General features: G+C 58.6%; 4 protein-coding genes across 4 annotated transcripts; all 4 read left to right on the top strand.

Moving 5' to 3' along the window:
* Positions 1-3,017: 3,017 nt before the first annotated feature.
* Positions 3,018-4,502, top strand: LOC309622066 (metallothionein-1E; the record flags this gene model as incomplete). Its single annotated transcript, XM_082409253.1, has 3 exons — positions 3,018-3,045; positions 3,621-3,686; positions 4,411-4,502. The coding sequence occupies 3 exons, from the start codon at positions 3,018-3,020 to the stop codon at positions 4,500-4,502; spliced, it is 186 nt and encodes a 61-aa protein (XP_082265379.1).
* Positions 4,503-8,402: 3,900 nt separating this feature from the next.
* LOC309622065 (metallothionein-1E) lies at positions 8,403-9,887 on the top strand (the record flags this gene model as incomplete). Its single annotated transcript, XM_082409252.1, has 3 exons — positions 8,403-8,430; positions 9,006-9,071; positions 9,796-9,887. 3 exons carry the CDS (start codon positions 8,403-8,405, stop codon positions 9,885-9,887), a joined length of 186 nt encoding a protein of 61 aa, XP_082265378.1.
* Positions 9,888-13,793: 3,906 nt separating this feature from the next.
* Positions 13,794-15,278, top strand: LOC309622072 (metallothionein-1E; the record flags this gene model as incomplete). The annotated part of the gene is made up of 3 exons (XM_082409259.1): positions 13,794-13,821; positions 14,397-14,462; positions 15,187-15,278. 3 exons carry the CDS (start codon positions 13,794-13,796, stop codon positions 15,276-15,278), a joined length of 186 nt encoding a protein of 61 aa, XP_082265385.1.
* A 3,907-nt stretch (positions 15,279-19,185) lies between these two features.
* Positions 19,186-20,674, top strand: LOC309622071 (metallothionein-1E; the record flags this gene model as incomplete). Its single annotated transcript, XM_082409258.1, has 3 exons — positions 19,186-19,213; positions 19,789-19,854; positions 20,583-20,674. The coding sequence occupies 3 exons, from the start codon at positions 19,186-19,188 to the stop codon at positions 20,672-20,674; spliced, it is 186 nt and encodes a 61-aa protein (XP_082265384.1).
* Between the last annotated feature and the right edge of the window lie 2,160 nt (positions 20,675-22,834).

Below are 22,834 nucleotides of genomic sequence, written 5' to 3'. Positions count from 1 at the left end.
TCAGTCTTGGCTCGCCCAGGGCTACGGACAGGACACTCGCCACCCCTGACGGCTCCCTGCAGGGGCTTGGCCCTGAATCTTCGCCAGTGCCTCCCTAGATCAGCCTGACATCGTCCCTTCCCTCAAAATCCAGCCCGTGGCTACCTGACACCCCGAAAGTGACTTGGATTTGTCTGGTGGGCATTTCCCAGCCGTTTCCCGGAGACTTGGTTTCAGAAGGAGGACTTCACGTGTTCCGCTGCAGAGTGATGGTGGTGCTGCAGTGCGGAGGGCCTGGTGGTGTTTATTAGCAAGACGTGTGTGCTGAGGGGACAGGTGATATAGTTCAGGTGCTGGGCCCCCTGGCGGTCTGGGGAGGGAATTCCTATTTCATGGGCACTCCAAGAGAAAGAGGAGACAAGAGGCTCAGAAGTCAGGACCAAGATCGGCCACAGGTGCCCTGTGTGAAGAGGGCATTTCGGGAGCCGGCCCGTGCTGCGTGCGTGGGTGCTGGTGTCAGGCACCCGGGTTCACAGCCACCGTGCCACTTCCTGACCTGGCAAGTCACTGATACTCTCTGAGATGTCATTTCCTCCTTTCTATAGAAAAGATTAATTTCCAAGAGGGGGAATAAGCGAGACAGTGGCCTGGTTCCTAGCTCGGGCTTCCCACACGGTGTCCTTTCTGATCGCTATCTCCACACTGACATCTGTGCACGGAGAATCCTTTAGCTCCCAACAAGCTCCTGGAGAAAGGCGCCCTGCTTTGCAAGCAAGCCCATGGTGAGGGCAGAGATGGATAGGAACCTTGCTTACCCAGTGCCAGAGGGCGTGGGGATCTCCTCCAACAAGCCCCATGGAACGAGTCACCGCCACAGCATTTGGACACACTCAGTGAACCTGCATGGTCTGGAGCGACGGTGCCAATTCCAGAGAGGTTAAGCAACTTACCCAAGGGCACACAGCCTAGACTCAAAGGACCAAACCTACACTACAGCTGTCTCACCTCCCGGCCACATGGTGCCGGTTATGACATCACTGGAGGCTGAATCCGGCCTCTCCTTTTTCAGGGCCACAAGGGTCTTCGGAGACAGTCCAGCTGTGCTCCTGGCTGCAGAGGTGGGAGGCTGAAGCCCAGAGAGGTCACAGAGCTGTGCAGAGGGTTCTGACTGCCAGCTGCTCAGTGCTTTCCCACTGCTGCCTCTGGGCCAGGTGTTCAGTGTCCTCACCTTTCATGGCATGACATGCTGTCCGGTTGGGCGGGGGGCTGCAGTCAGCCTGCAGGAGGGCCAGTCCCATCTGTGCCACAGATAGCCATGGGACATAAGCTCGCTGTGGCTCAGTCTCCGCTGCTCTAAAGGGCAAAAAAATAGTGTCTGGCTCTCGGGATGAAAGAACTGAATCCGTGCAAAGAATGTCAGAATATACTGGGCACTCAGGGAGTAATCGATCATATCACCTATTTATTTATTTATTTGTTATCATTAGCCTAGGAGACATTGTTCTCCTTCCAGACACGCAAGCAAGGATGGTGTGTTTAGCTCTGTGTTCTGGGTCGTCCTCATCAACCCTGTGAGCATGGGACCACTTCCCCGGAGGGGGTTATCCTCCCTTCACGCAAGGAGCCATTGACACTACAGATAGAAAGCCGTGAGCAAGACAGTCGGTGTCCTCCTAACAGATGCAGAAGGATCCTGCCATCTCTGCTGTCACCTGCACCAGGATTTCCTTACCATTTTCTTTTCAGGGATTTTCTGAAATACGTTGTACCAAAAGAAGCCTCTTGAACACTGCTGAAGGAGAGAGTCAGAAGGAAGCCACAAAAGCATAAATACATTCCTATTCTGTCACTTCGGTCCCCCCCCAGGATTCAGCTGGACACGGTAGAGACGGGCTGAAGACACAGCTCTGGGCCAAAGGGGAGCTTTCTCACTGACTCTCTCTTTCAGCTGCGAAGCCACAAGACCACAGAAGCAGGGCACCACTCCCCAGCACCGTGTGCCTGCCTTTACTGTAGCCTCCTCGTACTGTAGGTAGTTTGGCCTTTGGGAAACGGGCTGCTGACTACTAGCTCCCTTCCGGGTTGGTGTGACAATTCAAAGAGCAAAAGTGATTAACAAGGCTTGGCATGGACTCCATGGTGTGTAATCGTCAGGACTACCCAAAGGGAACTCTCCACTTGTGTCGCTTTGTTATTTCATGCCAGGTCTGCCTATCGCCTACAGTGATGCCTTCCCTGGGGAGCATCCCATGATCAGGGAACCTCCACCCTGGCGTGGGGTGGACCGGCCACGGTGAGGAGCGCCCCGGCAAAGTTTAGGCAAAGGAGCCCCCGGAGAAATGCGCCATGATCCCTCCAGGAAAGGAAAACACAAGTGACGACTAGCGGCCGAAGGCAATGTTCATCGCGGGGCGGTTACAGGAGACGGTACCGGAAAAGTGCTTCCAAAGGACCGTGGTGGGGACCGGGGCTGCCAACGCCTGGGGACACACGGGGTGGGCGAAACGGCGGTGAGGGTCACATGCGCCTGCGGTCTCTGACACCGCTCCCCGGCTCCGGCCAAGCCAGGGACACGAGCGGGAGGCGGGGGCTGTTCTCAGGCTGCAGGAAACGGCGACCCGGAGGCCGGCGGCGCGCGGCCTGGGGCGGGGAAGACCGGAGGACGCGGGAGCTGGATTCCTGCACAACCCGGCAACAGGGGGGCTGCTCCCGTCGGCCACATCGCGAAGGGGCGGCCAGGGGGCTGGGACACCGCTTACCGCACGGCACCCGCTTCCTCCGCTCCAGCCGGCACCGAAGTGGAATCGTGCGCTCGGCCCCGCGTGTTGCTCACAGCCCGGCCCAGGGCGCCGCGGGCAGCGCGGGCGCGGGCGCGGATCCGCGGGGCGGGTGCAAGGCGGGGGCGGGGCCTCTGCGCCCGGGCCGCCTCCTCGGCCTATAACTGAGCCCACGGGCTCCTGGCTCCCACACGCCCCCGACCGGACCAGTGAAGCCGCTTCGCCCCTTGCTTTGGACCTCGGGCCTCACTCCTCCTCCAGATGGACCCCAAGTGCTCCTGCCCCACTGGTAAGGGAATCCTGGCTTTGAGCCTTAGGATGCCCCCCTTCGCAGGCACAGGACGAGAAGGGAGGGTTTTGAGTTGGAGCTCAGGAGGACTCCTGTCACGGGTCCAGGGCTTTCTTGCCTGCCAGGCTCCTGAGAGCACGTCAGTCTCCCTTTGCCTCTCCGTTAACACTGAGGGCACGGAGGCTCCAGGCTGTCCTTCTTGAGGTCACCCAGCTGGTCAGGGGACTGCTAGACCGGGACCCAGTGTTTGGAGGAGGCCTCGGAGCTGCCAGGACTTGATGGGAGGAGGGGACATTGCCTCTTTCGGGTTCAGGCCATGGGCCCTGGCCCCCAGCCCCAGTCAGCCTGGGCTGGGTCTGGAGCCTGGGACCTTCCCTGTGGAGTCCATCAGGAGGGGACCTACTCTCCTTGGACCAGAAGAGAGGAGCTGGGGCTTCTCTATCCGCCTGAGTGGACACGAGCTCCCAGGGCTGGGTCCTGACAGAGGAGGAGGGCTCAGGGAGGCATTGCTGACCGTCTGCTCTAGCTCCTGCATCCCTCTCCCTGCTCACCGCGGGCCTTTCCCTTCCTGGCAGGCGGCTCCTGCAGCTGCGCTGGCTCCTGCACCTGCAAAGCCTGCAGATGCACCTCCTGCAAGAAGAGTGAGTGTGCGGGGCCTTCTCTGGGAATGCGGGGTCTGGGCTGAGTGCGAGCAGGGAGCCCAGAGCTCAGCAGGCAGGAGCAGGACAGTGACCAAACTTCCCGGTAACCCCCACCACCCACCCACCCCCCTCACCAGGAAGGGATTCACAATCAGAGCTGGAATCACCTTCCAGATGACCGAGACCCAGGCGCGCACTAGAGAACAGGGAGACTGAGGCCCAGACGGGTCATTGACAAACAACCTCAGACCTGTCAGTAGAACTAGTCCTCCTGCCTCTTGAGTCACGCTTCTGAATCCTCTCAGGGACTGAAGCACTTTAGGGACATGAACTAGTGACCGTGTGTGGTTTCTCGGACCTGGGGCAGCCCCTTCCTGTCGAAGCAGCCCAGAGCTTCCCTATCCCGAGCGGGAGCTGCTCTGTCAGGGCTTTGCCTCCACTTTGATCCTGAGGACTTTGCTCACATCACTGACGGTGCTGGGCGCTGGCTTTCTCTCGTCCCCAGAGGCCCTGCTCACTGTCTCTCCAAGGCTCTGTGCCCTGTCCTGGGCACAGATGGGGCAGGCAACCTGAACCTAGTGTCTGAGAGCAATGATCTCAGGGCAGAGGACACCATCCTAAACTCAGGGTCTGGGCCTGAGGGCAGCTGGGGCCAGGCCTGCTGCTGGGAAGGGTGGCTCCGGACAACGCGTGGTCCGACCGCACGCTGCCCTCGCTTCCCCAGGCTGCTGCTCCTGCTGCCCCGTGGGCTGCGCCAAGTGTGCCCAGGGCTGCGTCTGCAAAGGGGCCTCGGACAAGTGCAGCTGCTGTGCCTGATGTCGCGGAGAGCCTGCCCCGGGTGTCAACAGAGCAACCAGGACGAACCTGCATTTTACCGTTTTTCATACAACCGGACCTGACGCTACATTCCTTTTTCTATGAAATATGTGAGCTGTAATAAAAGTTGTTGACTTCATTCTGGCTCTGTCTTCCTTTGTCTGTCTTGGACAAAGAGACTCCGTGCCCATCAGGGCTGGCGTGGGGAACTGGGCTGGAAGTGCAGAGACCTCGGCTCTGGACCAAAGAGGACCCCACCCCCACCCCCACCCCCGAAAACACACACACACACACACACACACACACACACACACGGAGCGTCTTAGCCGCTTAGGTTAATGTGAGCTTCAGCTTCTCAGCTCCAAATGAAAGCCTCGCCCAGAAGACACAGGGCATCGGACACACAGAGGACGCACTCCCTCTATTCCCCTTAGGAGTATGGATTGCAGAGCAAGTGGTCCGTTTCTCATTTTCCTTCTCTGGGGGCCCCTGCCAAACTCAGTCCTCGGTGATGAGAGCCTGGAAAAGCACCCAGAGGGGATGGAATCCCACACACCCCTCTTGTTTGACTTCTACACGGGGCTTGCGTCTAACACACCCTGGAAAGACCTATTTGTATTTTCTGCCACAGTTTTCACCCTGGTCAGTAAAAGGAATCGCTAAGAAAAAATGTAAAAGGACACGATATGGGAAACCCATTTTTCCCTTCAACACGTAAAATCACCTTAACACGTGGAGGAGCAATTCTGAAAATTAGAGGCTCTCATAGGCTGCACATACATTGAAGTGTGTGCCTGAGTCCCGGGAACACTTCACACATGCCCCACTGTGTGGACCACACACGCCTGGAGCAGCTCTGCCCCCTGCCTCCCCACACGCAACATCAGTCTTGGCTCGCCCAGGGCTACGGACAGGACACTCGCCACCCCTGACGGCTCCCTGCAGGGGCTTGGCCCTGAATCTTCGCCAGTGCCTCCCTAGATCAGCCTGACATCGTCCCTTCCCTCAAAATCCAGCCCGTGGCTACCTGACACCCCGAAAGTGACTTGGATTTGTCTGGTGGGCATTTCCCAGCCGTTTCCCGGAGACTTGGTTTCAGAAGGAGGACTTCACGTGTTCCGCTGCAGAGTGATGGTGGTGCTGCAGTGCGGAGGGCCTGGTGGTGTTTATTAGCAAGACGTGTGTGCTGAGGGGACAGGTGATATAGTTCAGGTGCTGGGCCCCCTGGCGGTCTGGGGAGGGAATTCCTATTTCATGGGCACTCCAAGAGAAAGAGGAGACAAGAGGCTCAGAAGTCAGGACCAAGATCGGCCACAGGTGCCCTGTGTGAAGAGGGCATTTCGGGAGCCGGCCCGTGCTGCGTGCGTGGGTGCTGGTGTCAGGCACCCGGGTTCACAGCCACCGTGCCACTTCCTGACCTGGCAAGTCACTGATACTCTCTGAGATGTCATTTCCTCCTTTCTACAGAAAAGATTAATTTCCAAGAGGGGGAATAAGCGAGACAGTGGCCTGGTTCCTAGCTCGGGCTTCCCACACGGTGTCCTTTCTGATCGCTATCTCCACACTGACATCTGTGCACGGAGAATCCTTTAGCTCCCAACAAGCTCCTGGAGAAAGGCGCCCTGCTTTGCAAGCAAGCCCATGGTGAGGGCAGAGATGGATAGGAACCTTGCTTACCCAGTGCCAGAGGGCGTGGGGATCTCCTCCAACAAGCCCCATGGAACGAGTCACCGCCACAGCATTTGGACACACTCAGTGAACCTGCATGGTCTGGAGCGACGGTGCCAATTCCAGAGAGGTTAAGCAACTTACCCAAGGGCACACAGCCTAGACTCAAAGGACCAAACCTACACTACAGCTGTCTCACCTCCCGGCCACATGGTGCCGGTTATGACATCACTGGAGGCTGAATCCGGCCTCTCCTTTTTCAGGGCCACAAGGGTCTTCGGAGACAGTCCAGCTGTGCTCCTGGCTGCAGAGGTGGGAGGCTGAAGCCCAGAGAGGTCACAGAGCTGTGCAGAGGGTTCTGACTGCCAGCTGCTCAGTGCTTTCCCACTGCTGCCTCTGGGCCAGGTGTTCAGTGTCCTCACCTTTCATGGCATGACATGCTGTCCGGTTGGGCGGGGGGCTGCAGTCAGCCTGCAGGAGGGCCAGTCCCATCTGTGCCACAGATAGCCATGGGACATAACCTCGCTGTGGCTCAGTCTCCGCTGCTCTAAAGGGCAAAAAAATAGTGTCTGGCTCTCGGGATGAAAGAACTGAATCCGTGCAAAGAATGTCAGAATATACTGGGCACTCAGGGAGTAATCGATCATATCACCTATTTATTTATTTATTTGTTATCATTAGCCTAGGAGACATTGTTCTCCTTCCAGACACGCAAGCAAGGATGGTGTGTTTAGCTCTGTGTTCTGGGTCGTCCTCATCAACCCTGTGAGCATGGGACCACTTCCCCGGAGGGGGTTATCCTCCCTTCACGCAAGGAGCCATTGACACTACAGATAGAAAGCCGTGAGCAAGACAGTCGGTGTCCTCCTAACAGATGCAGAAGGATCCTGCCATCTCTGCTGTCACCTGCACCAGGATTTCCTTACCATTTTCTTTTCAGGGATTTTCTGAAATACGTTGTACCAAAAGAAGCCTCTTGAACACTGCTGAAGGAGAGAGTCAGAAGGAAGCCACAAAAGCATAAATACATTCCTATTCTGTCACTTCGGTCTCCCCCCAGGATTCAGCTGGACACGGTAGAGACGGGCTGAAGACACAGCTCTGGGCCAAAGGGGAGCTTTCTCACTGACTCTCTCTTTCAGCTGCGAAGCCACAAGACCACAGAAGCAGGGCACCACTCCCCAGCACCGTGTGCCTGCCTTTACTGTAGCCTCCTCGTACTGTAGGTAGTTTGGCCTTTGGGAAACGGGCTGCTGACTACTAGCTCCCTTCCGGGTTGGTGTGACAATTCAAAGAGCAAAAGTGATTAACAAGGCTTGGCATGGACTCCATGGTGTGTAATCGTCAGGACTACCCAAAGGGAACTCTCCACTTGTGTCGCTTTGTTATTTCATGCCAGGTCTGCCTATCGCCTACAGTGATGCCTTCCCTGGGGAGCATCCCATGATCAGGGAACCTCCACCCTGGCGTGGGGTGGACCGGCCACGGTGAGGAGCGCCCCGGCAAAGTTTAGGCAAAGGAGCCCCCGGAGAAATGCGCCATGATCCCTCCAGGAAAGGAAAACACAAGTGACGACTAGCGGCCGAAGGCAATGTTCATCGCGGGGCGGTTACAGGAGACGGTACCGGAAAAGTGCTTCCAAAGGACCGTGGTGGGGACCGGGGCTGCCAACGCCTGGGGACACACGGGGTGGGCGAAACGGCGGTGAGGGTCACATGCGCCTGCGGTCTCTGACACCGCTCCCCGGCTCCGGCCAAGCCAGGGACACGAGCGGGAGGCGGGGGCTGTTCTCAGGCTGCAGGAAACGGCAACCCGGAGGCCGGCGGCGCGCGGCCTGGGGCGGGGAAGACCGGAGGACGCGGGAGCTGGATTCCTGCACAACCCGGCAACAGGGGGGCTGCTCCCGTCGGCCACATCGCGAAGGGGCGGCCAGGGGGCTGGGACACCGCTTACCGCACGGCACCCGCTTCCTCCGCTCCAGCCGGCACCGAAGTGGAATCGTGCGCTCGGCCCCGCGTGTTGCTCACAGCCCGGCCCAGGGCGCCGCGGGCAGCGCGGGCGCGGGCGCGGATCCGCGGGGCGGGTGCAAGGCGGGGGCGGGGCCTCTGCGCCCGGGCCGCCTCCTCGGCCTATAACTGAGCCCGCGGGCTCCTGGCTCCCACACGCCCCCGACCGGACCAGTGAAGCCGCTTCGCCCCTTGCTTTGGACCTCGGGCCTCACTCCTCCTCCAGATGGACCCCAAGTGCTCCTGCCCCACTGGTAAGGGAATCCTGGCTTTGAGCCTTAGGATGCCCCCCTTCGCAGGCACAGGACGAGAAGGGAGGGTTTTGAGTTGGAGCTCAGGAGGACTCCTGTCACGGGTCCAGGGCTTTCTTGCCTGCCAGGCTCCTGAGAGCACGTCAGTCTCCCTTTGCCTCTCCGTTAACACTGAGGGCACGGAGGCTCCAGGCTGTCCTTCTTGAGGTCACCCAGCTGGTCAGGGGACTGCTAGACCGGGACCCAGTGTTTGGAGGAGGCCTCGGAGCTGCCAGGACTTGATGGGAGGAGGGGACATTGCCTCTTTCGGGTTCAGGCCATGGGCCCTGGCCCCCAGCCCCAGTCAGCCTGGGCTGGGTCTGGAGCCTGGGACCTTCCCTGTGGAGTCCATCAGGAGGGGACCTACTCTCCTTGGACCAGAAGAGAGGAGCTGGGGCTTCTCTATCCGCCTGAGTGGACACGAGCTCCCAGGGCTGGGTCCTGACAGAGGAGGAGGGCTCAGGGAGGCATTGCTGACCGTCTGCTCTAGCTCCTGCATCCCTCTCCCTGCTCACCGCGGGCCTTTCCCTTCCTGGCAGGCGGCTCCTGCAGCTGCGCTGGCTCCTGCACCTGCAAAGCCTGCAGATGCACCTCCTGCAAGAAGAGTGAGTGTGCGGGGCCTTCTCTGGGAATGCGGGGTCTGGGCTGAGTGCGAGCAGGGAGCCCAGAGCTCAGCAGGCAGGAGCAGGACAGTGACCAAACTTCCCGGTAACCCCCACCACCCACCCACCCCCCTCACCAGGAAGGGATTCACAATCAGAGCTGGAATCACCTTCCAGATGACCGAGACCCAGGCGCGCACTAGAGAACAGGGAGACTGAGGCCCAGACGGGTCATTGACAAACAACCTCAGACCTGTCAGTAGAACTAGTCCTCCTGCCTCTTGAGTCACGCTTCTGAATCCTCTCAGGGACTGAAGCACTTTAGGGACATGAACTAGTGACCGTGTGTGGTTTCTCGGACCTGGGGCAGCCCCTTCCTGTCGAAGCAGCCCAGAGCTTCCCTATCCCGAGCGGGAGCTGCTCTGTCAGGGCTTTGCCTCCACTTTGATCCTGAGGACTTTGCTCACATCACTGACGGTGCTGGGCGCTGGCTTTCTCTCGTCCCCAGAGGCCCTGCTCACTGTCTCTCCAAGGCTCTGTGCCCTGTCCTGGGCACAGATGGGGCAGGCAACCTGAACCTAGTGTCTGAGAGCAATGATCTCAGGGCAGAGGACACCATCCTAAACTCAGGGTCTGGGCCTGAGGGCAGCTGGGGCCAGGCCTGCTGCTGGGAAGGGTGGCTCCGGACAACGCGTGGTCCGACCGCACGCTGCCCTCGCTTCCCCAGGCTGCTGCTCCTGCTGCCCCGTGGGCTGCGCCAAGTGTGCCCAGGGCTGCGTCTGCAAAGGGGCCTCGGACAAGTGCAGCTGCTGTGCCTGATGTCGCGGAGAGCCTGCCCCGGGTGTCAACAGAGCAACCAGGACGAACCTGCATTTTACCGTTTTTCATACAACCGGACCTGACGCTACATTCCTTTTTCTATGAAATATGTGAGCTGTAATAAAAGTTGTTGACTTCATTCTGGCTCTGTCTTCCTTTGTCTGTCTTGGACAAAGAGACTCCGTGCCCATCAGGGCTGGCGTGGGGAACTGGGCTGGAAGTGCAGAGACCTCGGCTCTGGACCAAAGAGGACCCCACCCCCACCCCCACCCCCGAAAACACACACACACACACACACACACACACACACACACGGAGCGTCTTAGCCGCTTAGGTTAATGTGAGCTTCAGCTTCTCAGCTCCAAATGAAAGCCTCGCCCAGAAGACACAGGGCATCGGACACACAGAGGACGCACTCCCTCTATTCCCCTTAGGAGTATGGATTGCAGAGCAAGTGGTCCGTTTCTCATTTTCCTTCTCTGGGGGCCCCTGCCAAACTCAGTCCTCGGTGATGAGAGCCTGGAAAAGCACCCAGAGGGGATGGAATCCCACACACCCCTCTTGTTTGACTTCTACACGGGGCTTGCGTCTAACACACCCTGGAAAGACCTATTTGTATTTTCTGCCACAGTTTTCACCCTGGTCAGTAAAAGGAATCGCTAAGAAAAAATGTAAAAGGACACGATATGGGAAACCCATTTTTCCCTTCAACACGTAAAATCACCTTAACACGTGGAGGAGCAATTCTGAAAATTAGAGGCTCTCATAGGCTGCACATACATTGAAGTGTGTGCCTGAGTCCCGGGAACACTTCACACATGCCCCACTGTGTGGACCACACACGCCTGGAGCAGCTCTGCCCCCTGCCTCCCCACACGCAACATCAGTCTTGGCTCGCCCAGGGCTACGGACAGGACACTCGCCACCCCTGACGGCTCCCTGCAGGGGCTTGGCCCTGAATCTTCGCCAGTGCCTCCCTAGATCAGCCTGACATCGTCCCTTCCCTCAAAATCCAGCCCGTGGCTACCTGACACCCCGAAAGTGACTTGGATTTGTCTGGTGGGCATTTCCCAGCCGTTTCCCGGAGACTTGGTTTCAGAAGGAGGACTTCACGTGTTCCGCTGCAGAGTGATGGTGGTGCTGCAGTGCGGAGGGCCTGGTGGTGTTTATTAGCAAGACGTGTGTGCTGAGGGGACAGGTGATATAGTTCAGGTGCTGGGCCCCCTGGCGGTCTGGGGAGGGAATTCCTATTTCATGGGCACTCCAAGAGAAAGAGGAGACAAGAGGCTCAGAAGTCAGGACCAAGATCGGCCACAGGTGCCCTGTGTGAAGAGGGCATTTCGGGAGCCGGCCCGTGCTGCGTGCGTGGGTGCTGGTGTCAGGCACCCGGGTTCACAGCCACCGTGCCACTTCCTGACCTGGCAAGTCACTGATACTCTCTGAGATGTCATTTCCTCCTTTCTACAGAAAAGATTAATTTCCAAGAGGGGGAATAAGCGAGACAGTGGCCTGGTTCCTAGCTCGGGCTTCCCACACGGTGTCCTTTCTGATCGCTATCTCCACACTGACATCTGTGCACGGAGAATCCTTTAGCTCCCAACAAGCTCCTGGAGAAAGGCGCCCTGCTTTGCAAGCAAGCCCATGGTGAGGGCAGAGATGGATAGGAACCTTGCTTACCCAGTGCCAGAGGGCGTGGGGATCTCCTCCAACAAGCCCCATGGAACGAGTCACCGCCACAGCATTTGGACACACTCAGTGAACCTGCATGGTCTGGAGCGACGGTGCCAATTCCAGAGAGGTTGAGCAACTTACCCAAGGGCACACAGCCTAGACTCAAAGGACCAAACCTACACTACAGCTGTCTCACCTCCCGGCCACATGGTGCCGGTTATGACATCACTGGAGGCTGAATCCGGCCTCTCCTTTTTCAGGGCCGCAAGGGTCTTCGGAGACAGTCCAGCTGTGCTCCTGGCTGCAGAGGTGGGAGGCTGAAGCCCAGAGAGGTCACAGAGCTGTGCAGAGGGTTCTGACTGCCAGCTGCTCAGTGCTTTCCCACTGCTGCCTCTGGGCCAGGTGTTCAGTGTCCTCACCTTTCATGGCATGACATGCTGTCCGGTTGGGCGGGGGGCTGCAGTCAGCCTGCAGGAGGGCCAGTCCCATCTGTGCCACAGATAGCCATGGGACATAACCTCGCTGTGGCTCAGTCTCCGCTGCTCTAAAGGGCAAAAAAATAGTGTCTGGCTCTCGGGATGAAAGAACTGAATCCGTGCAAAGAATGTCAGAATATACTGGGCACTCAGGGAGTAATCGATCATATCACCTATTTATTTATTTATTTGTTATCATTAGCCTAGGAGACATTGTTCTCCTTCCAGACACGCAAGCAAGGATGGTGTGTTTAGCTCTGTGTTCTGGGTCGTCCTCATCAACCCTGTGAGCATGGGACCACTTCCCCGGAGGGGGTTATCCTCCCTTCACGCAAGGAGCCATTGACACTACAGATAGAAAGCCGTGAGCAAGACAGTCGGTGTCCTCCTAACAGATGCAGAAGGATCCTGCCATCTCTGCTGTCACCTGCACCAGGATTTCCTTACCATTTTCTTTTCAGGGATTTTCTGAAATACGTTGTACCAAAAGAAGCCTCTTGAACACTGCTGAAGGAGAGAGTCAGAAGGAAGCCACAAAAGCATAAATACATTCCTATTCTGTCACTTCGGTCCCCCCCCAGGATTCAGCTGGACACGGTAGAGACGGGCTGAAGACACAGCTCTGGGCCAAAGGGGAGCTTTCTCACTGACTCTCTCTTTCAGCTGCGAAGCCACAAGACCACAGAAGCAGGGCACCACTCCCCAGCACCGTGTGCCTGCCTTTACTGTAGCCTCCTCGTACTGTAGGTAGTTTGGCCTTTGGGAAACGGGCTGCTGACTACTAGCTCCCTTCCGGGTTGGTGTGACAATTCAAAGAGCAAAAGTGATTAACAAGGCTTGGCATGGACTCCATGGTGTGTAATCGTCAGGACTACCCAAAGGGAACTCTCCACTTGTGTCGCTTTGTTATTTCATGCCAGGTCTGCCTATCGCCTACAGTGATGCCTTCCCTGGGGAGCATCCCATGATCAGGGAACCTCCACCCTGGCGTGGGGTGGACCGGCCACGGTGAGGAGCGCCCCGGCAAAGTTTAGGCAAAGGAGCCCCCGGAGAAATGCGCCATGATCCCTCCAGGAAAGGAAAACACAAGTGACGACTAGCGGCCGAAGGCAATGTTCATCGCGGGGCGGTTACAGGAGACGGTACCGGAAAAGTGCTTCCAAAGGACCGTGGTGGGGACCGGGGCTGCCAACGCCTGGGGACACACGGGGTGGGCGAAACGGCGGTGAGGGTCACATGCGCCTGCGGTCTCTGACACCGCTCCCCGGCTCCGGCCAAGCCAGGGACACGAGCGGGAGGCGGGGGCTGTTCTCAGGCTGCAGGAAACGGCGACCCGGAGGCCGGCGGCGCGCGGCCTGGGGCGGGGAAGACCGGAGGACGCGGGAGCTGGATTCCTGCACAACCCGGCAACAGGGGGGCTGCTCCCGTCGGCCACATCGCAAAGGGGCGGCCAGGGGGCTGGGACACCGCTTACCGCACGGCACCCGCTTCCTCCGCTCCAGCCGGCACCGAAGTGGAATCGTGCGCTCGGCCCCGCGTGTTGCTCACAGCCCGGCCCAGGGCGCCGCGGGCAGCGCGGGCGCGGGCGCGGGCGCGGATCCGCGGGGCGGGTGCAAGGCGGGGGCGGGGCCTCTGCGCCCGGGCCGCCTCCTCGGCCTATAACTGAGCCCACGGGCTCCTGGCTCCCACACGCCCCCGACCGGACCAGTGAAGCCGCTTCGCCCCTTGCTTTGGACCTCGGGCCTCACTCCTCCTCCAGATGGACCCCAAGTGCTCCTGCCCCACTGGTAAGGGAACCCTGGCTTTGAGCCTTAGGATGCCCCCCTTCGCAGGCACAGGACGAGAAGGGAGGGTTTTGAGTTGGAGCTCAGGAGGACTCCTGTCACGGGTCCAGGGCTTTCTTGCCTGCCAGGCTCCTGAGAGCACGTCAGTCTCCCTTTGCCTCTCCGTTAACACTGAGGGCACGGAGGCTCCAGGCTGTCCTTCTTGAGGTCACCCAGCTGGTCAGGGGACTGCTAGACCGGGACCCAGTGTTTGGAGGAGGCCTCGGAGCTGCCAGGACTTGATGGGAGGAGGGGACATTGCCTCTTTCGGGTTCAGGCCATGGGCCCTGGCCCCCAGCCCCAGTCAGCCTGGGCTGGGTCTGGAGCCTGGGACCTTCCCTGTGGAGTCCATCAGGAGGGGACCTACTCTCCTTGGACCAGAAGAGAGGAGCTGGGGCTTCTCTATCCGCCTGAGTGGACACGAGCTCCCAGGGCTGGGTCCTGACAGAGGAGGAGGGCTCAGGGAGGCATTGCTGACCGTCTGCTCTAGCTCCTGCATCCCTCTCCCTGCTCACCGCGGGCCTTTCCCTTCCTGGCAGGCGGCTCCTGCAGCTGCGCTGGCTCCTGCACCTGCAAAGCCTGCAGATGCACCTCCTGCAAGAAGAGTGAGTGTGCGGGGCCTTCTCTGGGAATGCGGGGTCTGGGCTGAGTGCGAGCAGGGAGCCCAGAGCTCAGCAGGCAGGAGCAGGACAGTGACCAAACTTCCCGGTAACCCCCACCACCCACCCACCCCCCTCACCAGGAAGGGATTCACAATCAGAGCTGGAATCACCTTCCAGATGACCGAGACCCAGGCGCGCACTAGAGAACAGGGAGACTGAGGCCCAGACGGGTCATTGACAAACAACCTCAGACCTGTCAGTAGAACTAGTCCTCCTGCCTCTTGAGTCACGCTTCTGAATCCTCTCAGGGACTGAAGCACTTTAGGGACATGAACTAGTGACCGTGTGTGGTTTCTCGGACCTGGGGCAGCCCCTTCCTGTCGAAGCAGCCCAGAGCTTCCCTATCCCGAGCGGGAGCTGCTCTGTCAGGGCTTTGCCTCCACTTTGATCCTGAGGACTTTGCTCACATCACTGACGGTGCTGGGCGCTGGCTTTCTCTCGTCCCCAGAGGCCCTGCTCACTGTCTCTCCAAGGCTCTGTGCCCTGTCCTGGGCACAGATGGGGCAGGCAACCTGAACCTAGTGTCTGAGAGCAATGATCTCAGGGCAGAGGACACCATCCTAAACTCAGGGTCTGGGCCTGAGGGCAGCTGGGGCCAGGCCTGCTGCTGGGAAGGGTGGCTCCGGACAACGCGTGGTCCGACCGCACGCTGCCCTCGCTTCCCCAGGCTGCTGCTCCTGCTGCCCCGTGGGCTGCGCCAAGTGTGCCCAGGGCTGCGTCTGCAAAGGGGCCTCGGACAAGTGCAGCTGCTGTGCCTGATGTCGCGGAGAGCCTGCCCCGGGTGTCAACAGAGCAACCAGGACGAACCTGCATTTTACCGTTTTTCATACAACCGGACCTGACGCTACATTCCTTTTTCTATGAAATATGTGAGCTGTAATAAAAGTTGTTGACTTCATTCTGGCTCTGTCTTCCTTTGTCTGTCTTGGACAAAGAGACTCCGTGCCCATCAGGGCTGGCGTGGGGAACTGGGCTGGAAGTGCAGAGACCTCGGCTCTGGACCAAAGAGGACCCCACCCCCACCCCCACCCCCGAAAACACACACACACACACACACACACACACACACACACACGGAGCGTCTTAGCCGCTTAGGTTAATGTGAGCTTCAGCTTCTCAGCTCCAAATGAAAGCCTCGCCCAGAAGACACAGGGCATCGGACACACAGAGGACGCACTCCCTCTATTCCCCTTAGGAGTATGGATTGCAGAGCAAGTGGTCCGTTTCTCATTTTCCTTCTCTGGGGGCCCCTGCCAAACTCAGTCCTCGGTGATGAGAGCCTGGAAAAGCACCCAGAGGGGATGGAATCCCACACACCCCTCTTGTTTGACTTCTACACGGGGCTTGCGTCTAACACACCCTGGAAAGACCTATTTGTATTTTCTGCCACAGTTTTCACCCTGGTCAGTAAAAGGAATCGCTAAGAAAAAATGTAAAAGGACACGATATGGGAAACCCATTTTTCCCTTCAACACGTAAAATCACCTTAACACGTGGAGGAGCAATTCTGAAAATTAGAGGCTCTCATAGGCTGCACATACATTGAAGTGTGTGCCTGAGTCCCGGGAACACTTCACACATGCCCCACTGTGTGGACCACACACGCCTGGAGCAGCTCTGCCCCCTGCCTCCCCACACGCAACATCAGTCTTGGCTCGCCCAGGGCTACGGACAGGACACTCGCCACCCCTGACGGCTCCCTGCAGGGGCTTGGCCCTGAATCTTCGCCAGTGCCTCCCTAGATCAGCCTGACATCGTCCCTTCCCTCAAAATCCAGCCCGTGGCTACCTGACACCCCGAAAGTGACTTGGATTTGTCTGGTGGGCATTTCCCAGCCGTTTCCCGGAGACTTGGTTTCAGAAGGAGGACTTCACGTGTTCCGCTGCAGAGTGATGGTGGTGCTGCAGTGCGGAGGGCCTGGTGGTGTTTATTAGCAAGACGTGTGTGCTGAGGGGACAGGTGATATAGTTCAGGTGCTGGGCCCCCTGGCGGTCTGGGGAGGGAATTCCTATTTCATGGGCACTCCAAGAGAAAGAGGAGACAAGAGGCTCAGAAGTCAGGACCAAGATCGGCCACAGGTGCCCTGTGTGAAGAGGGCATTTCGGGAGCCGGCCCGTGCTGCGTGCGTGGGTGCTGGTGTCAGGCACCCGGGTTCACAGCCACCGTGCCACTTCCTGACCTGGCAAGTCACTGATACTCTCTGAGATGTCATTTCCTCCTTTCTACAGAAAAGATTAATTTCCAAGAGGGGGAATAAGCGAGACAGTGGCCTGGTTCCTAGCTCGGGCTTCCCACACGGTGTCCTTTCTGATCGCTATCTCCACACTGACATCTGTGCACGGAGAATCCTTTAGCTCCCAACAAGCTCCTGGAGAAAGGCGCCCTGCTTTGCAAGCAAGCCCATGGTGAGGGCAGAGATGGATAGGAACCTTGCTTACCCAGTGCCAGAGGGCGTGGGGATCTCCTCCAACAAGCCCCATGGAACGAGTCACCGCCACAGCATTTGGACACACTCAGTGAACCTGCATGGTCTGGAGCGACGGTGCCAATTCCAGAGAGGTTGAGCAACTTACCCAAGGGCACACAGCCTAGACTCAAAGGACCAAACCTACACTACAGCTGTCTCACCTCCCGGCCACATGGTGCCGGTTATGACATCACTGGAGGCTGAATCCGGCCTCTCCTTTTTCAGGGCCGCAAGGGTCTTCGGAGACAGTCCAGCTGTGCTCCTGGCTGCAGAGGTGGGAGGCTGAAGCCCAGAGAGGTCACAGAGCTGTGCAGAGGGTTCTGACTGCCAGCTGCTCAGTGCTTTCCCACTGCTGCCTCTGGGCCAGGTGTTCAGTGTCCTCACCTTTCATGGCATGACATGCTGTCCGGTTGGGCGGGGGGCTGCAGTCAGCCTGCAGGAGGGCCAGTCCCATCTGTGCCACAGATAGCCATGGGACATAACCTCGCTGTGGCTCAGTCTCCGCTGCTCTAAAGGGCAAAAAAATAGTGTCTGGCTCTCGGGATGAAAGAACTGAATCCGTGCAAAGAATGTCAGAATATACTGGGCACTCAGGGAGTAATCGATCATATCACCTATTTATTTATTTATTTGTTATCATTAGCCTAGGAGACATTGTTCTCCTTCCAGACACGCAAGCAAGGATGGTGTGTTTAGCTCTGTGTTCTGGGTCGTCCTCATCAACCCTGTGAGCATGGGACCACTTCCCCGGAGGGGGTTATCCTCCCTTCACGCAAGGAGCCATTGACACCACAGATAGAAAGCCGTGAGCAAGACAGTCGGTGTCCTCCTAACAGATGCAGAAGGATCCTGCCATCTCTGCTGTCACCTGCACCAGGATTTCCCTACCATTTTCTTTTCAGGGGTTTTCTGAAATACGTTGTACCAAAAGAAACCTCTTGAACACTGCTGAAGGAGAGAGTCAGAAGGAAGCCACAAAAGCATAAATACATTCCTATTCTGTCACTTCGGTCCCCCCCCAGGATTCAGCTGGACACGGTAGAGACGGGCTGAAGACACAGCTCTGGGCCAAAGGGGAGCTTTCTCACTGACTCTCTCCTTCAGCTGCGAAGCCACAAGACCACAGAAGCAGGGCACCACTCCCCAGCACTGTGTGCCTGCCTTTACTGTAGCCTCCTCGTACTGTAGGTAGTTTGGCCTTTGGGAAACGGGCTGCTGACTACTAGCTCCCTTCCGGGTTGGTGTGACAATTCAAAGAGCAAAAGTGATTAACAAGGCTTGGCATGGACTCCATGGTGTGTAATCGTCAGGACTACCCAAAGGGAACTCTCCACTTGTGTCGCTTTGTTATTTCATGCCAGGTCTGCCTATCGCCTACAGTGATGCCTTCCCTGGGGAGCATCCCATGATCAGGGAACCTCCACCCTGGCGTGGGGTGGACCGGCCACGGTGAGGAGCGCCCCTGCAAAGTTTAGGCAAAGGAGCCCCCGGAGAAATGCGCCATGATCCCTCCAGGAAAGGAAAACACAAGTGACGACTAGCGGCCGAAGGCAATGTTCATCGCGGGGCGGTTACAGGAGACGGTACCGGAAAAGTGCTTCCAAAGGACCGTGGTGGAGACCGGGGCTGCCAACGCCTGGGGACACACGGGGTGGGCGAAACGGCGGTGAGGGTCACATGCGCCTGCGGTCTCTGACACCGCTCCCCGGCTCCGGCCAAGCCAGGGACACGAGCGGGAGGCGGGGGCTGTTCTCAGGCTGCAGGAAACGGCGACCCGGAGGCCGGCGGCGCGCGGCCTGGGGCGGGGAAGACCGGAGGACGCGGGAGCTGGATTCCTGCACAACCCGGCAACAGGGGGGCTGCTCCCGTCGGCCACATCGCAAAGGGGCGGCCAGGGGCTGGGACACCGCTTACCGCACGGCACCCGCTTCCTCCGCTCCAGCCGGCACCGAAGTGGAATCGTGCGCTCGGCCCCGCGTGTTGCTCACAGCCCGGCCCAGGGCGCCGCGGGCAGCGCGGGCGCGGGCGCGGGCTCGGATCCGCGGGGCGGGTGCAAGGCGGGGGCGGGGCCTCTGCGCCCGGGCCGCCTCCTCGGCCTATAACTGAGCCCACGGGCTCCTGGCTCCCACACGCCCCTGACCGGACCAGTGAAGCCGCTTCGCCCCTTGCTTTGGACCTCGGGCCTCACTCCTCCTCCAGATGGACCCCAAGTGCTCCTGCCCCACTGGTAAGGGAACCCTGGCTTTGAGCCTTAGGATGCCCCCCTTCGCAGGCACAGGACGAGAAGGGAGGGTTTTGAGTTGGAGCTCAGGAGGACTCCTGTCACGGGTCCAGGGCTTTCTTGCCTGCCAGGCTCCTGAGAGCACGTCAGTCTCCCTTTGCCTCTCCGTTAACACTGAGGGCACGGAGGCTCCAGGCTGTCCTTCTTGAGGTCACCCAGCTGGTCAGGGGACTGCTAGACCGGGACCCAGTGTTTGGAGGAGGCCTCGGAGCTGCCAGGACTTGATGGGAGGAGGGGACATTGCCTCTTTCGGGTTCAGGCCATGGGCCCTGGCCCCCAGCCCCAGTCAGCCTGGGCTGGGTCTGGAGCCTGGGACCTTCCCTGTGGAGTCCATCAGGAGGGGACCTACTCTCCTTGGACCAGAAGAGAGGAGCTGGGGCTTCTCTATCCGCCTGAGTGGACACGAGCTCCCAGGGCTGGGTCCTGACAGAGGAGGAGGGCTCAGGGAGGCATTGCTGACCGTCTGCTCTAGCTCCTGCATCCCTCTCCCTGCTCACCGCGGGCCTTTCCCTTCCTGGCAGGCGGCTCCTGCAGCTGCGCTGGCTCCTGCACCTGCAAAGCCTGCAGATGCACCTCCTGCAAGAAGAGTGAGTGTGCGGGGCCTTCTCTGGGAATGCGGGGTCTGGGCTGAGTGCGAGCAGGGAGCCCAGAGCTCAGCAGGCAGGAGCAGGACAGTGACCAAACTTCCCGGTAACCCCCACCACCCACCCCCCCCCCCCCACCACCAGGAAGGGATTCACAATCAGAGCTGGAATCACCTTCCAGATGACCGAGACCCAAGTGCGCACTAGAGAACAGGGAGACTGAGGCCCAGACGGGTCATTAACAAACAACCTCAGACCTGTCAGTAGAACTAGTCCTCCTGCCTCCTGAGTCACGCTTCTGAATCCTCTCAGGGACTGAAGCACTTTAGGGACATGAACTAGTGACCGTGTGTGGTTTCTCAGACCTGGGGCAGCCCCTTCCTGTCGAAGCAGCCCAGAGCTTCCCTATCCCGAGCGGGAGCTGCTCTGTCAGGGCTTTGCCTCCACTTTGATCCTGAGGACTTTGCTCACATCACTGACGGTGCTGGGCGCTGGCTTTCTCTCGTCCCCAGAGGCCCTGCTCACTGTCTCTCCAAGGCTCTGTGCCCTGTCCTGGGCACAGATGGGGCAGGCAACCTGAACCTAGTGTCTGAGAGCAATGATCTCAGGGCAGAGGACACCATCCTAAACTCAGGGTCTGGGCCTGAGGGCAGCTGGGGCCAGGCCTGCTGCTGGGAAGGGTGGCTCCGGACAACGCGTGGTCCGACCGCACGCTGCCCTCGCTTCCCCAGGCTGCTGCTCCTGCTGCCCCGTGGGCTGCGCCAAGTGTGCCCAGGGCTGCGTCTGCAAAGGGGCCTCGGACAAGTGCAGCTGCTGTGCCTGATGTCGCGGAGAGCCTGCCCCGGGTGTCAACAGAGCAACCAGGACGAACCTGCATTTTACCGTTTTTCATACAACCGGACCTGACGCTACATTCCTTTTTCTATGAAATATGTGAGCTGTAATAAAAGTTGTTGACTTCATTCTGGCTCTGTCTTCCTTTGTCTGTCTTGGACAAAGAGACTCCGTGCCCATCAGGGCTGGCGTGGGGAGCTGGGCTGGAAGTGCAGAGACCTCGGCTCTGGACCAAAGAGGACCCTCCCCCACCCCCCAAAACACACACACACACACGGAGCGTCTTAGCCGCTTAGGTTAATGTGAGCTTCAGTTTCTCAGCTCCAAAGGAAAGCCTCGCCCAGAAGACACAGGGCATCGGACACACAGAGGACGCACTCCCTCTATTCCCCTTAGGAGTATGGATTGCAGAGCAAGTGGTCCGTTTCTCATTTTCCTTCTCTGGGGGCCCCTGCCAAACTCAGTCCTCGGTGATGAGAGCCTGGAAAAGCACCCAGAGGGGATGGAATCCCACACCCCCCTTGTTTGACTTCTACACGGGGCTTGCGTCTAACACACCCTGGAAAGACCTATTTGTATTTTCTGCCACAGTTTTCACCCTGGTCAGTAAAAAGAACCGCTAAGAAAAAAATGTAAAAGGACACGATATGGGAAACCCATTTTTCCCTTCAACACGTAAAATCACCTTAACACGTGGAGGAGCAATTCTGAAAATTAGAGGCTCTCATAGGCTGCACATACATTGAAGTGTGTGCTTGAGTCCCGGGAACACTTCACACATGCCCCACTGTGTGGACCACACACGCCTGGAGCAGCTCTGCCCCCTGCCTCCCCACACGCAACATCAGTCTTGGCTCGCCCAGGGCTACGGACAGGACACTCGCCACCCCTGACGGCTCCCTGCAGGGGCTTGGCCCTGAATCTTCGCCAGTGCCTCCCTAGATCAGCCTGACATCGTCCCTTCCCTCAAAATCCAGCCCGTGGCTACCTGACACCCCGAAAGTGACTTGGATTTGTCTGGTGGGCATTTCCCAGCCGTTTCCCGGAGACTTGGTTTCAGAAGGAGGACTTCACGTGTTCCGCTGCAGAGTGATGGTGGTGCTGCAGTGCGGAGGGCCTGGTGGTGTTTATTAGCAAGACGTGTGTGCTGAGGGGACAGGTGATATAGTTCAGGTGCTGGGCCCCCTGGCGGTCTGGGGAGGGAATTCCTATTTCATGGGCACTCCAAGAGAAAGAGGAGACAAGAGGCTCAGAAGTCAGGACCAAGATCGGCCACAGGTGCCCTGTGTGAAGAGGGCATTTCGGGAGCCGGCCCGTGCTGCGTGCGTGGGTGCTGGTGTCAGGCACCCGGGTTCACAGCCACCGTGCCACTTCCTGACCTGGCAAGTCACTGATACTCTCTGAGATGTCATTTCCTCCTTTCTATAGAAAAGATTAATTTCCAAGAGGGGGAATAAGCGAGACAGTGGCCTGGTTCCTAGCTCGGGCTTCCCACACGGTGTCCTTTCTGATCGCTATCTCCACACTGACATCTGTGCACGGAGAATCCTTTAGCTCCCAACAAGCTCCTGGAGAAAGGCGCCCTGCTTTGCAAGCAAGCCCATGGTGAGGGCAGAGATGGATAGGAACCTTGCTTATCCAGTGCCAGAGGGCGTGGGGATCTCCTCCAACAAGCCCCATGGAACGAGTCACCGCCACAGCATTTGGACAAACTCAGTGAACCTGCATGGTCTGGAGCGACGGTGCCAATTCCAGAGAGGTTAAGCAACTTACCCAAGGGCACACAGCCTAGACTCAAAGGACCAAACCTACACTACAGCTGTCTCACCTCCCGGCCACATGGTGCCGGTTATGACATCACTGGAGGCTGAATCCGGCCTCTCCTTTTTCAGGGCCACAAGGGTCTTCGGAGACAGTCCAGCTGTGCTCCTGGCTGCAGAGGTGGGAGGCTGAAGCCCAGAGAGGTCACAGAGCTGTGCAGAGGGTTCTGACTGCCAGCTGCTCAGTGCTTTCCCACTGCTGCCTCTGGGCCAGGTGTTCAGTGTCCTCACCTTTCATGGCATGACATGCTGTCCGGTTGGGCGGGGGGCTGCAGTCAGCCTGCAGGAGGGCCAGTCCCATCTGTGCCACAGATAGCCATGGGACATAA

This window comes from Balaenoptera borealis (genome assembly GCF_965194805.1).
Source record: "Balaenoptera borealis genome assembly, contig: HAP1_SCAFFOLD_1451, whole genome shotgun sequence".
NCBI classification, from domain to species: Eukaryota; Metazoa; Chordata; class Mammalia; order Artiodactyla; family Balaenopteridae; genus Balaenoptera; species Balaenoptera borealis.
Note: the sequence above shows the minus strand (reverse complement) of the source record. Positions and strands in the feature narration are given on the sequence as shown.